Below are 14991 nucleotides of genomic sequence, written 5' to 3' on the forward strand. Positions count from 1 at the left end.
AAATGGGCGATGTTTGGAAGTCCATATGGAAGCTTGAGTGTCCAGGTAAAGTTAAACATTTCCTATGGCGGGCATGTAAAAATATTCTGCCTACCAATTCTTGCTTAGCTAGAAGAAAGGTGTCAAATTGGGATGGTTGTGCTTGGTGTGGGGAGAAAGAATCTTCGAGCCATGTGCTTTGGGACTGCAAGGCAGCTGCTGGGGTTTGGAAGGAATCGGGTTTCCATTTTCCCAAATGGAAAAACAATTATGCGATTTCATTGATGTGTTTTGGAAGCTCAAAAAGGAAATAAAGGATATTGACTGGCTAGTGTTTGCAACAATGGCGTGGAGCATATGGAATAACCGAAATAAATACAAGTATGAGGGAAAGCTCAAGCCTGCAAAAACAGTTGTCAGTGATGTAACCAGGTATGTGGAGGAATTCAGGCAAGGCTTCTCTCCAAATCCACCCCTTCCCAAGCAGCCCCCACGGTTTGGTTCTCAATGGAGGCCTCCAGAAGCTGGCTGGTACAAAGTAAATGTTGATGCAGCAGTTTTTAAAGAGGTGGGCAACTGTGGTGTGGGGGTAGTAGTCAGAAATGAAGAAGGACTGTTGATGGGGGCGATGAGCAAGAAGATCCCTTTTCCGTTGGGACCCTTAGAAGCAGAGGCGAGGGCAGTGGAGGAGGGTATTGGCTTTGCAAAGGACCTTGGTCTGAATGAGGTTTTCATTGAGGGCGATGCGAAGAATCTAATGCATGCCCATGCAAACTCAGACCCCAAGTACACCCCATCCTCCATTCAAAAGGTTATGGAAGGGGCGAAGTTTAGGCTGCAGGCGTTCAAATCATGGAAGATTGGTCATGTCCATAGAAGCTGTAATATGGCAGCTCATATGCTTGCAAGGCATGCTTGTAATGTTCCTGAGAGTTTAGTTTGGGTGGAGGATATTCCCCCAATGATTCCAGCTCAGATCTGTATGGATGTTTCAAGTTTGGGTTTATCCCTCATTTAATGAAAATTCTATAGTATTGGCTATCAAAAAAAAAAAAATGCAATGGACGACTTGGTGTATATATATATATATATATTTTTGAACTTAACTTAGTAAATAATGTTAATAACATTATCACATAAATTTAATATTTTTTCTTCAATACTCACGTTACGTAAAATAATGGTAATAAAGTGGATGTAAAAGTGCACGGTATTAGCAAAATTGCGATCTGACTTCAGCATTGGAAACATTGACCAAGTCCTACGGGGTTTTTTCTACTTTTTCCCTCATTTTCCATCAAGTCTAGGCATGCTGCATTGCTCTCTAGACTAAGCGAAACCCAACTAGCTTTCCTAGTCAAAAAGAATAGGAGAGAGTCAGAGAAATTCCAGCTTATAGCAGTCGAGGGAAAAGGTGTATAGCTATTTTAGCTTCAGCAAAACATAAAAAGTTACAATTCAGTGGAGCTATTGCTATATTTTTTAGCTTCATTGCTATAGTTTACATTTATTTATAGATGTGTACTGTAGCTTAGAGCTAAAAAATAAACATTTTTTATTTTCTTTCAGGTTATGTGTGTGGCTGTGATGATTATGTGTAGTAAATATATTATTTTATTGTAGTAGATATCTTATTTTATTGTGATATTTATATTATTTTATTATGTTAAAAACTAAAATAGATCTACTGTTGCAACATGTGTGTAGGTAAAATAAATAAAGTAACTTTTTGTGGTGCCTAATAACTAAATTTTTAGCTTCACTGCTGTGAATGGTCCTCCTTAATCCTAGAATGACATTTTCAAAACAAATATAGCCTTTTAATCTCTGAGCCTAAATAAGCTATGTCATATTTTAATTAAGATGAATTGACATTTTCAAAACAAATATAGCCTTTTAATCTCTGAGCCTAAATAAGCTATGTCATATTTTAATTAAGATGAATTGGGCTGGTCCTGGGGTAACTGAGTAACTTAGAGGCCCTAAGCTTGAGCTAATCAGTCTCAACTCTAAACTCCATGTCAGCCGAGTCCAGCTAACCTTTGTTTTCATCCCATCATTTTGCTAAAATCAGTAAGGTAGAATCTGTAAATTCTAATTAATTTAATTAGTAAAATTTATTGAGATCAAATAAAAGATTTAATTTAAATATGCATAAAAAAACCATATACTTAAAACAAAAAGATATGTCCAATTAAAAAAAGTATTAGAAGTAAGCTAAACCTTATTATAAAACAAAAATTATAAGTTTCAAATCCCATACTTTCAGATTATTATCATGTACTGTGTATGAAAGCTTTTAAAGTGGGCACAATCATATTCATATTAAATCTACAGAGCTAATTACGAACACTAAGTCTAACCTTAGTTTTCCTTAAGCATTCCCCTATGGCTGTGTGTTTAATTCATACTAATAAATAGTCAAAACTTGAAATAATGTATTTGATTTATTACTCGATTTCTGCATCAGCTAATCTTTTTATATAGGTACAAAATTCAACTCCAAAATACAGAAAAAAAATAACTTCATTGTCATAATTAAACAATTGACTTGTATGAGTAAATAAATACGTAAATAAGGCCAAGGATGATGTACACAGACCATCATTTAAGACAATTAGCAAGATACTTATCATATGACAAATGCCTCAAATCTGATTTTCACTTAACCAAGTAAACTGTTTAAAATATTTCATTGAATCTTCTTGTTTTCAGTCCCTCTCTCTAGCTTGATATCATAGATTTAATTCATTATCATACCTTGTCAGTTAGACGCATATAATATATCTAGAAAATCACATTCTCTAATCCCACAAAGATAGGCTCCTGCTTTTTCCAGAAATTTATATGAAATAGCACTTTAACAAGGAAGGAACCTTTTGCAAAGACTAGTTCTTTTCTTCTGCTTCTCTTACAAGAAAAGCTGTGACACGAAAACATTTCACATCTTCTCACAAAACCACAAACGTCAAATACCATCGGTTTGACAATACACACACAACAAAGGACTAGGAATACTAATGACTACAACGAAGGACTTATTAACTCCTAAATCGAATAGGAGAATGACTCAAAAACATAAAATAAGATTCATATGGACCTTTAATGCAGTCAAGGACAGCGCATTCTAGATTTATATAAATCAACAAATTGTCCTTAACCTAGTAAATTTTAATTAAAAGTGATCTAGGTTGGGTTTGGATAGCGGCAGACCCAGCGTTTTGCACGTTTGCGTTTTTTTGGCGGGGTCCTATGCACTGTTCACAAGATCCACAAGTACTTTTTTCATATGGACCTTTAATGCAGTCAAGGACAACGCATTCTAGATTTATATAAATCAACAAATTGTCCTTAACCTAGTAAATTTTAATTAAAAGTGATCTAGGTTGGGTTTGGATAGTGGTAGACCCAGCATTTTGCGTGTTTGTGTTTTTTTGGCTGGGTCCTATGCACTGTTCACGGAACCTGCAAGTACTTTTTTTCAGCAAAAACAACTTTAAAACTAGGTCCGACAGCACTATTCACACATTTAAAAATTATTTTGCTATAGCGTTTTCAGTTTTCAGCAATAAGGGATATCCAAACAGACCCTTAATAGCGAATAATACACAATTAAAAAAAGGACTCGAGTGAACTTTAAGATGACAAAGCAAAGTCTTAAGAGGCCTCTTTGTAATCTAAAAGCCTAAAACATTCCAAGAAAACTCTTCATCCTACGAAAAATCCCACGAGAAATCTTTATCATTAGATTTGTTACAACAAAAAAAAAAAAAAATGCCAAATTACACTTCAAGCTCTAGAATCAGCTTTCCCTTTGCCACTTATGGATCTTCTAAAGGGGCTGCCACGTTCCCCATCACTCTCTCTTTCCTTCAATCACAGCTAACTGTAAAAGGACAAGAAATGAAAAAATGGGGCTCATATTTGATGGACCGAGAATGGACTACAAAAAAACAGAAAAAGAGGAGACATAATGTAATAAGCGTCCAATTAATTAGTTAGAGACTTAGAGCAATGACGTCAGATTTCATAAAATTTTCTCCATATTTTAGAATAATAACCTACTTTTTCTATTTTAACTAATGTTGAGGACCGGTTTCTTAAAAAAATTAAAAAAAAGTAATGTTGAGCACCAATATTTAACAAAAAAGCTCATTCCATGAAAAGTAAGGAAAGACTATGGGCCTTAATAAAAGAAAACTCAATTCATGAAGTTAAGAAGAATCATGAAGGCCTAAAGTCCCAAAAAAAAGAAAAAAGAAAGAAATATTAACAATAATAATAAAAAAGAAGAGGACCCAGACTTGGTCAGGCTAGAGGACATGCGGCAAGAAGAAAGATCTCGGTCAAACCAGAGGATATGTAGCAAGAAGAATCAACATCAAGGCTTTAGGACCTTGATGTGTACTTTTGAAGCCTTGAGAAGAGGACCTTGGTTGACATATGGGAAAAAACAAGGTGTATGCTCAAATTTGCAGCAAAAACCATTAAAAAAAACCAGCAAAACCAGGTATTATCTTTGTAACCCATGAATCAAGCCCATGTGATCCCGAGTTGGTAGTAAGGGGGAAGTGGTTTAGTGGATAAGAGAGCGATTTCTAGTGAAAAGAGAATCTTAAACGCCTCCATTGGTTCATATATTTGCTTGGAATGCATGAACCAATGGAAAACTCAATTCCCCCATATGCATGACACCTCCCCACAATTCTCTCTCAGTTGTTACTTTCAATTAAAGCTGTCATCCATTGCATTGAGCAGCCCACCTACTCCTTCGACTTTTCAAGAAGGAATTTTCCATTTGTAGATAAAGTCAAATGCCCATTTTGAGTTATAATTGTTTAATTAAGCTAAACTTGTGCCCAAATGCATTTTTTTAGGTTCTAGAGGACATGATTTTACCCAGCAGATCAAGGACGTCCTCACCTGGGGTACCAAACCATGCCCATTATAAAAGGAGCACAATGCATAGCAGGAGTAGGGGGAGAAAAAAGGGGGATTCAGATGAGAGGAAAAGAGGGAGAGTTCAGAGGTTCAAAAGGATAATTCTTAGAGCTTTAAGAGCTCAGTGAGGAAGAGAGGAGAGGAAATGAACAAAATAAGAGAACCAAGGAGGAGGAATTTGTCCCATATCCTTGAAATCATTCAAAATATCACTTAGCCTCCAAAAAAATATATACCAAAACATGCACACATCAGATGTCACTCTCTCCCACGAAAATCCTCCCCACTTGACTATCTTGGAAGACAGTGCCCAAGCAAAACTACTTGGACTTGAGTTCTAAATCCCACAAGTCTTGTGCAAAAGCACTAAGTCTGTGAGAATTGGGGCCAGGATCCTTATGATTGACTCATTTTTATGAAATTCATTTATATATATGCATATGTATTAGAATGTATATCCTAATTTGAGGAACTAACTATTATTTGAAGATATGTGTATTGTATAGTTGTTCTTATGTAGGACCTATAAAGGTAAAAAGAAATGACAAAACTCCATTCCATAATAAGCATGGAAAAAGATCCTACAGTTCAAGGAACTAGAGATTCTAAGTTCCATGGATTACAGACCTAGTACCCTTGGGAGCCACGACATCACGTTCGGGGTACCATGGCATCAAGCTCGGGGAACCAAGTGAAAGAACTCTTTTAAATGTTCACACAATAAAAGATAAGGCTTACATATTCTATTTTAATCTTCTTCTCATTGTGAATATTTTGAATAATTATTTTACTTATTTCGTAATAGTAAATTGTCATTTTATTATACTAAAACATTTATAATGGTATTTTATTACTTAGAAGGAAATCGCATCTTTGCCTTGAAGAGTTTTATGTAACTTGCACACAAACTGATTCATATAACAATCCCAATAGGCCGCGGAGAACCAGACCCAGTCCAATCATCCAACATTGGAGGCCCAGGATCCTTTGTCATCAATGGACTAGGGTACTTTCCAAAAAAGGAACCCACAGCTAACTACTTTTTTAAACATTACACATCAAATTCCCAAAACTTAGATATATATTCTTAATAATGTTCCTTAAGTACCCATTTTAAAAATCAGCCACTTGTTTAGTTAATTGATAGAGCAGACAATGTTAACATCATCTGTTTTTGCTCTATTAGTAACTAGACAGAGCAAATGGCTAATTTTTAAAAGAGCACCTAAGTAACATTACCAAGTGAATTGTATCTAAGTTTTGCTCATTAATTTAAGTACTGTTGTGCAAATAGCACTCCAAGACTCAAATCAATAATAGTAAATAAGCATAAATTAAATAATAAGCACACACAAAGAACACAAGAATTTACGTGGTTTGACAAATGGCCTACCTCCACGGCGATGACGGAAAAATTTCACTATAAAAATAGGGAGATACAATAGTGCACAATAACACTCTGTAAAAACCCAAATCTCAATTACACCCTAAAACTCTCTAACAGAAACAATAAGAATAGAAGCTGACTACTTTTTTTTTTCTTCTCTATTTTTCTCTTATGCGGCTATACCTAATAGATTATTGGAATTCTCTACACACACGGCTACACTTAATACAATATATATATATATATATATATATATATATATATATATATATATATATATATATATATATTTCCAAGCCCAATTTGGTTTAGATGACCAAATTGGGCTTGGCAATTCAAGCCACATGGGCCCAACAACAACAAGTACTATTACTCATTCATTTTGTATTATTTCTCTAACTTTTCAAAGTAGTAAATTTTCTTTACTTACATTCATTCCTTTATTGTAAAACATTCAAACAAAATTAATTGATTTCATTTTTCTTTCCATTTCATTACCTAAATACATTTTTTTTCCCAATCTATTCATTTCCCCTTTACAATTTACTCATTCCACTCTTTTATGAACTCCCAAACAAATTGTAAAGAATGGGAGCAACTATAAAACCCCAAAATAGGGAAGAGATAGGTGAGTTGATGTGGCGAGTTTCCTACCTTATTTTGTACCCTGCGAAGTATTGGTATGCTATGAAGAAAAGAGGGAAGAGGAAAGACAAATATTCAAGAAAAATAGAAAAGAGAGGAAAGGTATGAAAGATATACATACTGGGCCAAGAGAGAAGCAACCAAGGATTTGCCCGTGCAATATGAAGGAGGTTTTGATCTCATAATGGGCAGAATGCATATACTTTGCACGGAAGAATCTAGTGCCACTCTTTCTGTATGTTTTCAGGATTAAAAAATATATTGTATCAAATAAAACCATGTCACACATATTGAAACCCAATAAATGAGAGATGTGTGCGTAAAAATAACTACTCATTATTGTTAGTTGGGAAGTTATTTTTTGCTGATATTTCTCACACTTATTGAATTTTGATACCACTAACATGGTATCATTTGATATCAAATATCTTTTCTTTTCGAGAGGGCTTGAAAAATTTCGATGCTAATAAAACGTTTATTCACCTCTTCCAAATATATATATATATATATGTGTGTGTGTGTGTGTGTGTGTGTGTGTGTGTGTACACATATATCCATAAATTCGGGAGAACGCAAGCGCATCATGAATTCATAAGCCATGCTAGTGATTACACGATAAAAGATTTGATTCCCCCAGTGAATCAAGCGTGTCGGGGAATTATGATCGGGTGGATGACAAACGAAAGGCACATCCTCGGAGGGAAAATAAACTTGATAATGGATGGGTTTATTGGTGGGTAGATATATATATACAAATCCTCCTTTATCTTCTTTTCATGCTGACATTTTGAAGCCATCTTTTTCTTCTCTCTTCTTCTTCTTCTTCTTCTTCTTAAGATGTTCTTTTATTTCTTTTGGGACTTTCATTACAATTATCCGAAAGTCGTTGTTGCTACCCAATCCATAAATTGTATCCTCCATAAATACACTGTTTTTATGGCGAGTAAAATGGTAAAAAGGGAGCATTATGCCATCATTCCATTCACCCTCATTGAGATCAAAAGAGTAGAGATACTCACTTCTCCACCAATGTAAAGAGAAGGGATAGCATCCCCTGTGACTAGCTAAGAAAAAAAACCCTCCTTCCCATAATAGCATGCACATGCTATCTAGTCTCACCAACCAAAGCATAAGGAATGGGTGCCTTGGCAAGATGGACCAAGTATCATGTACATGATCATAGACCTCAAACAAATGATTGTTTTCAAAGTTTTCCAAGTCAAGGTGTTGAAATTGACAATGCCAATGTGAGGTAGCACAGTTGCTTAGGCAATGCAGGAGTAGAGCATCTTGGCAAGGTTGAGAAGTAATATAATAGAATTGAAGAGTTAAATAGCAATTATCAAGTGACAGAGGGAACAAAGGCAGAACAAATGTGGGCAAGTAATGAGCTGTTGGGTATTATGGAGGCCATTCCATATCATAAACTGTTCATTCACAGTTTTAAGGAGTTTCTGCCACGTGGCTTAAGGAATTAAGCAATGATATTCAATTAGGAGTAGCATATGTAGTTAGTTAAACTCTTGTAACTGCTTTTCCCACCAAATAGGGAAGTTTGTTATTTGCTAGTTTGTTAGATTGTGTATATATAGAGTAGAGGTTATATATTACACTTAGTTGCTTGTATTTTCTCATTCTTCATTGAATACAATACTGAGTTCTATTTATAGTGAAAGTGTTCTAGAAGTTTTATATGGTATTAGAGCTTCACAAGCTTCAACAATGGCGTCCCCTAATGCAAGCAACCACTCCGATCTTGTTAATAATCAATCCTCTCACCCAAGATCAAGCATAAACACTGAGTCCAGTCCTCCAAATCCTTTCTTTCTTAGTTCTAATGAAAATCCAAGCAATATTTTGGTTACTCAACCATTGCTTGGAATGAGAAACTATCATTCATGGTCTAAAGCTATGGTTTTGGCTCTCACTGCCAAGAAGAAGATAGACTTTATGAATGACAAGATTCCAATGCCTGATCCTCATTCTCCTTTGTATGAAGACTGTCAAAGTTGTAACACCATGGTACTCTCTTGGTTGATCAATTCCATGCATGTGGATGTTTCTAGTAGCATCATGTACTGTGAAATAACAAGAGAGATGTGGATTGAGTTGAAGAACCTTTTTTCACAAGGCAATGGTCCCAAGATCTATAACCTTCAGAGAGAGATTTCGCATATCTCTCAAAATTTGATGACAATGACAAAATACTTCACTAAATTCAAGAGGTTTTGGGATCAATTGCTCAATTATGAACCCCTACCAAAATGCACATGTGAAGCAATGAAAACCCTAAGTGCTTCACATGACAAGGCTTATGTCATGAGGTTCTTGATAGGATTGAATGAGAATTTTGAGACCATTAGGACTCAAATTCTAATGTATGAACCTTTTCCCTCAATGAGAAAAGTGTATGCCTTGGTTCTTTAAGAGGAGTCACATAAGAGCATTGGACATGGTGGTTCCTTCTTTGCAAAGCTTAATTCAGTTGCAATGTATGCTAATTCCAAAAGCAACAACTTAGGGAATTCCAATTGGAACAAGGGAAACAACAACAAAAAGGAAAGACCTTTGTGCACTAATTGCAATATGCTTGGACTCACTGTGGACAAATGTTACAAACTCCACGGGTATCCACCTGGATACAAGCCAAAAGGAAGGTCCAATGCTAATGCTAATCAATTTTTTTTCAATTAAGCCACTGTTGCTGAGAATTATTCAATTGGATCTGTTCAATGTCCAATTTCCAAGGCTCAATGTGAGCAATTACTTGCCTTTTTCAACACTGGAACTAGCTCTAGTGATACTCATCATATAGCCAATGTGAGCACTGGTAATGGAGCTTTTGGTTTGAATTCTGGAGCTTTTGGTGTTCCTGTTGCTACTGGTATGCATGCTATTGTTGGTGTGACTACAACTTCTTCACAGTCTTTGGCCAACACCAATTTCATTGATACCATGTCAGGTACAATTCAAAACTTATCTTTCACACCTACTTTGAAACACTCAATTTTTTTCTGCCAAACTAGTTAATAGAAATAGCTTTGGTGCCACTAATTAGGTCATAGACACAAGGACTACTGATCATATGGTGTATTCCATTTCTTGTTTCACTACTATCACTGCTACATTGAATGCTCATGTTAATCTACCCAATGGTGAAATTGCTTTAGTCACACACATTGGGACTATCAAAATCTCTGAAAGACTTGTTCTTTACAATGTGCTTTGTGTTCCTTCTTTTAGCTTCAATCTAATTCTATTAGTCAGCTAACTAACTTTGTCCTTTGCTGTCTCATCTTCTTTGGCAATCTGTGTTTTATTTAGGACCTTGCTCTCTGGAGCAGAATTAGTTTGGGTAAGGAAAGCAATGGACTTTACTTGTTGGAAGGAAGCAAATCAATTTCTTCTTCAATTTCTGCAGTGTTTTCTATAAATAGTGTTCAGCCACATGTATGGCATTTTAGTTGGGGCAATTGTCAAATGCCAAATTGGCTTTGATGAAGAATAATAATAATGTACCTCTCCTTGATCCAGTTGAAACATTTCATTGTGATATTTGTCCTATTGCTAAGCAAAAGAGATTTCCCTTTAATGCTAGTTATCATATTTCAAATGTTTGTTTTGATTTGATTCATTGTGATTTGTAGGGTCCTTTTTCAGTTTTCACTATTGATAATTGCAAATATTTTCTGACCATTTTGGATGATTGCTCAAGGTGTACATGAATTTATTTGTTAAAACATAAGTCCCAAACGCAATCTATTTTAGAGCAGTTTTGTGCTATGGTAGAAACCCAATTTTCTAAAAGGGTTAAAGTCATGAGAACTGATAATGAGATAGAATTTATCATGAAAGATTTCTTTGCTTAAAGAGGGATCTTGCATCAATTAAGTTGTGTTGAAACTTCCCAACAAAATGCTGTTGTAGAAAGGAAGCATTAACACATCTTAAATGTAGCAAGAGCTCTCATGTTTCAATCTTATTTGCCATTGCATCTTTGGGGGCATTGTATATTAACTACTTTCTACTTGATTAATAGAATTCCAACTTCACCTTTATTTCATAAAACTCCTTTTGAAGTACTCTTTGGTCATGCTCCTACTTATACTCACTTAAGAGTGTTTGGATGCCTATGTTATGCTTCCACTCTTTCTCATAACAGGTCCAAATTTGCTCCTAGAGCTAAAATGTGTGTTTTTCTATGATATCCTTTTGGGGTAAAGGGGTACAAGGTACTTGATTTATCTACTAACATTGTTTTTTTCTCAAGGGATTGATTTTCCATGAAGAAATCTTTCATTTTGCTATTAAAAACAGTGATGTTTCAGAACCTTTTACTTCCATTTTTGATGTTGATATTCATGCTTTTTCCAGAGCAGGTAATGACACCTTTGTTATTCCTATTAGTATGCCCGATGTTTCTATTTTATCTTCTATTGTTCTTAATCAATCCTCAGTTGATTTTGTTCCTTTAGACACAACTGATCCTGATATCAGTTCCATTTTACCTATGTTGCCTACTGGTTCATGTTCCAATGATGTTTACTACCCCTTGAAGCTACAGTTACTTCTCCTTCATCTTCTATATCAGTACCTGGAGCTGCAACACCAGCACCAACCCTTATACCAGCACCTGCCCTCACACCAGCACCTGTCAGAAAGTATACCAGGCCTTCTAAACCACTAGCTTACTTACAAGACTACTCTTGTGCTGCTGCTTAGTCTTTTTATCCTGCCAATCATCTTCCTAGTGCACCCTATGACATAGCTATTGGTCTCACTTACTCTCATTTGAAGCCAAGCTATCAATCTTATTTACTAGTAGTCAGTACTTGTCATCAAGAACCCCAACACTTCTTTCAGGCTGTTCAAGATCCACTTTGGAGAGAGGCAATGGATAAGGAGATCCAAGCTCTTGAGAAGAATCATACTTGGAAGCTTACTCCCTTACCCCTTGGTAAAACGGCTATTGGGTGCAAATGGGTCTACAGAATCAAGTTAAACTTTGATGGCAGTGTTGAGAGATACAAAGCCAAATTAGTGGCTAAGGGTTATACATAGAGAGAGGACCTTGATTTTCTTGAAACCTTTTCACCTGTGGCAAAGAGAGTTTCAATTAGGGTGTTGCTTGCCTTGGCTTCTGCTAGGTGCTGGCCTCTCCATTAGCTAGACATTAATAATGCATTTCTCCATGGAGATTTAGATGAAGAAGTGTACATGTATTTGCCTCCTGGTTTTCATAATAAGGGGGCGGGGGAGTTCATCCACTTCTTCATCCATTCCTCCTATGGTTTGCAAGTTAATCAAATCCCTTTATGGTTTAAGGCAGGCCTCTAGACAATGGTACACCAAACTTTCAGCTACAATTCAGCAACTTGGTTTTGTTCAATCAATCTCAAGCTGATCATTCACTCTTTGTTCATACCAAAGGCCTTTTGTTCATTGCATTATTGGTGTATGTAGATAATATGATCATCACAGGAAATAATCCAACTTGTGTTGCTGAAGTAAAGTTTGTATTAAACCAAAAGTTTGGAATTAAAAACCTTGGTTCACTTAGGTATTTCTTAGGACTTGAGATTGCAAGGAGCAAGAAAGGAATTAGTTTAAATCAAAGAAAATTTGCTCCTGAGATACTTAAAGAGACAGGTATAACTGGATGCAATCTAGTAAAGTCACCCATGGAACAACAATTGAGGTTGTTTAAGACTAGTGGAGACTTGCTTCAAGATTCTATCCAATTTAGAAGACTCATAGGCAAGTTGATGTAGTTAACCTTGAGTAGACTTGATATTACCTATGCAGTGAATAGACTAAGCCAATTTTTGGCACAACCTAGAGTCCCACATATGAAGGCAGCCACTAGAATCTTGTAGTATATCAAGGGCACACCAGGGCAGGGAGTGCTCTTTTCTACTAATTCAAATTTCCAGCAAAAGACATACTATGATGCAGACTGGGCAGGCTGCCCTGACACTAGGAAGTCTCTCACTAGCTACTGTGTGTTTCTAGGAGATGCATTAATATCCTGGAGTCACAGAAGCAAACCATGATCTCAAGATTCTCAGCAGAAACTAAGTACAGGTCTAAGGCTACCACCATATGTGAGGTGACTTAGCTATTGTTTTTATTGAAGGTTTACATGTTAAACATGATAAACCAGTCCTAATGTACTGTGATAACCAGGCAACACTACAAATAGCTGCTAATCCAGTCTTCCATGAAAGATCAAAGCATATAGAGGCAGATTGTCACATAGTGAGGAATAAAATTCTTGATGGCACAATTAAGACCTTTCATGTTTCAACCAAGAATTAACTAGCAGATATTTTTACTAAAGTACTTGGTGTGGATATCTATGTGAGATTAATTAAGAAGTTAGGTATGATTTATATCTTTGCTTCTTGTATTGCATATCCAGAGTATGCCTCACATGATCAAGCAGCAAGAGCTTTACTGTTGAGGGGGAGGGGGGTGTTGAAATTGACAGTGCCAATGTGAGACATCATAGTAGCTTAGGAATGCAAGAGTAGAGCATCTTGGCAAGGTTGAGAAGCAATATAATAGAATTGAAGAGTTGAACAGCAATGATCAAGTGATAGAGGCAACAAGGGCAGAACAAATGTGGGCAAGTAATGAGCTGTTGGATATTATAGAGGCCATTCCATATCATGAACGGTTCATTCACAGTTTTGAGGAGCTTTTGACAGGTGGCTTAAGGAATTAAGTAGTGATATTTAATTAGGAGTAGCACGTGTAGTTAGTTAAACTCTTGTAACTGCTTTTCCCACCAAATAAGGAAGTTTGTTATTTGCTAGTTTGTTAGATAGTGTATATATAGAGTAGAGGTTATATATTACACTTAGTTGCTTGTATTTTCTCATTCTTCATTGAATAAAATACTGAGTTCTATTTAGAGTGGGAGTGTTCTAGAAGTTTTATACAAGGCTAGTGCTTTTCCAAATCCTCCATTGTTGATGCTGTCGTGACAAATCGGTTTCCCTCTTTCCTGAAACCATCGTGATGTGACTTGAAAAACTGAGGGTTTTGATTTATTTTGCAAGGAACGGAGGAGTAATTTGCAATTGTTGATGATGTGGTTGTGACAAAACCAAAGACATCGTATATGAAGGCACGGAGGAGAAGGAGGTTCTGATCATGATGATGAAGAAGATCTAGTGCTCTCTCATTTGATTTGGAGGCGTTTTGTTTGGGATAATTATAACGTGAACTACAAGGTTTTTATTTTTATTTTTGTGCTTTCACAATTTTCTCTCTTTTAAAAAAAAAATTTTAGGCTCGACAAATTTTAAATGAATTGGTCTCTTAGAGCTTAAAGCAATACACAAATCCTAACGTAACCTCAGTACTCAGTAGCAAGTCAATAAAACTTTAATTTACAGTAAAAACAAAAAAAAAACAAGGGAACCATATATCCTGGGCCTTTTTTTTTTATTTATCAATTTAAAAAAAAAAAGATTTCAATTATGATTGTTCTTTTTTTATTTGGATTACAGAAGGAGATTAACATAATCTTTGAGTACGAAATCAATGCAAGCTAAACCAACAACTACCCTTTAAAATTACTAATTCACTGTCCTAAATCCATATTTAAATCTATCCTCATCAAGAAGAAAGTTTTCGCCACAAAGGAAGCCTTACCAATTCTTGTAACTTACTTCCATACTGAATCCGATTTTTCCTCTCTTACTAGTTATGTAAGACATTAAGATGGAAAGATTGCCATGTGCCCTCTACGACTCTATACCTCTCTCAGGTGACGATAATAGATTAGAGTTTTTATTTATTTGTGGGTAAATTATATAAATTGTCTACATCCTTTATACTATATGTCAATTTTGTTCATAATTTTTCATTAGTGTCAATTTGATCTTTAACTTTTCAATGTCATTTCAATTTAGTTCATGTCATTATTCTTTGAATAGAAAAATTTGACATGTCAAATAGAAAAATAAAAAATTGATTTAGTTATCACATCAATTGCCCACTGTACAGTCATGTCATATTAAAAAAAAAAA

At 35.5% G+C, this 14991-nt stretch overlaps 1 protein-coding gene across 1 annotated transcript; it reads left to right on the forward strand.

The window, feature by feature from the left end:
• Window positions 1–322: 322 nt before the first annotated feature.
• On the forward strand, window positions 323–997 carry LOC142623911 (uncharacterized). The gene has a single exon (XM_075797395.1). The coding sequence runs from the start codon at window positions 323–325 to the stop codon at window positions 995–997; it is 675 nt and encodes a 224-aa protein (XP_075653510.1).
• The last annotated feature ends 13994 nt before the right edge of the window (window positions 998–14991 follow it).

The sequence above is a fragment of the Castanea sativa genome, chromosome 1 (assembly GCF_040712315.1).
Source record: "Castanea sativa cultivar Marrone di Chiusa Pesio chromosome 1, ASM4071231v1".
In the NCBI taxonomy this organism is placed as follows: domain Eukaryota; kingdom Viridiplantae; phylum Streptophyta; class Magnoliopsida; order Fagales; family Fagaceae; genus Castanea; species Castanea sativa.

Bases quoted from the DNA above. Each gene is read 5' to 3' on its own strand.
- LOC142623911 (XM_075797395.1), top strand. From the start codon at position 323: ATGGCGTGGAGCATATGGAATAACCGAAATAAATACAAGTATGAGGGA.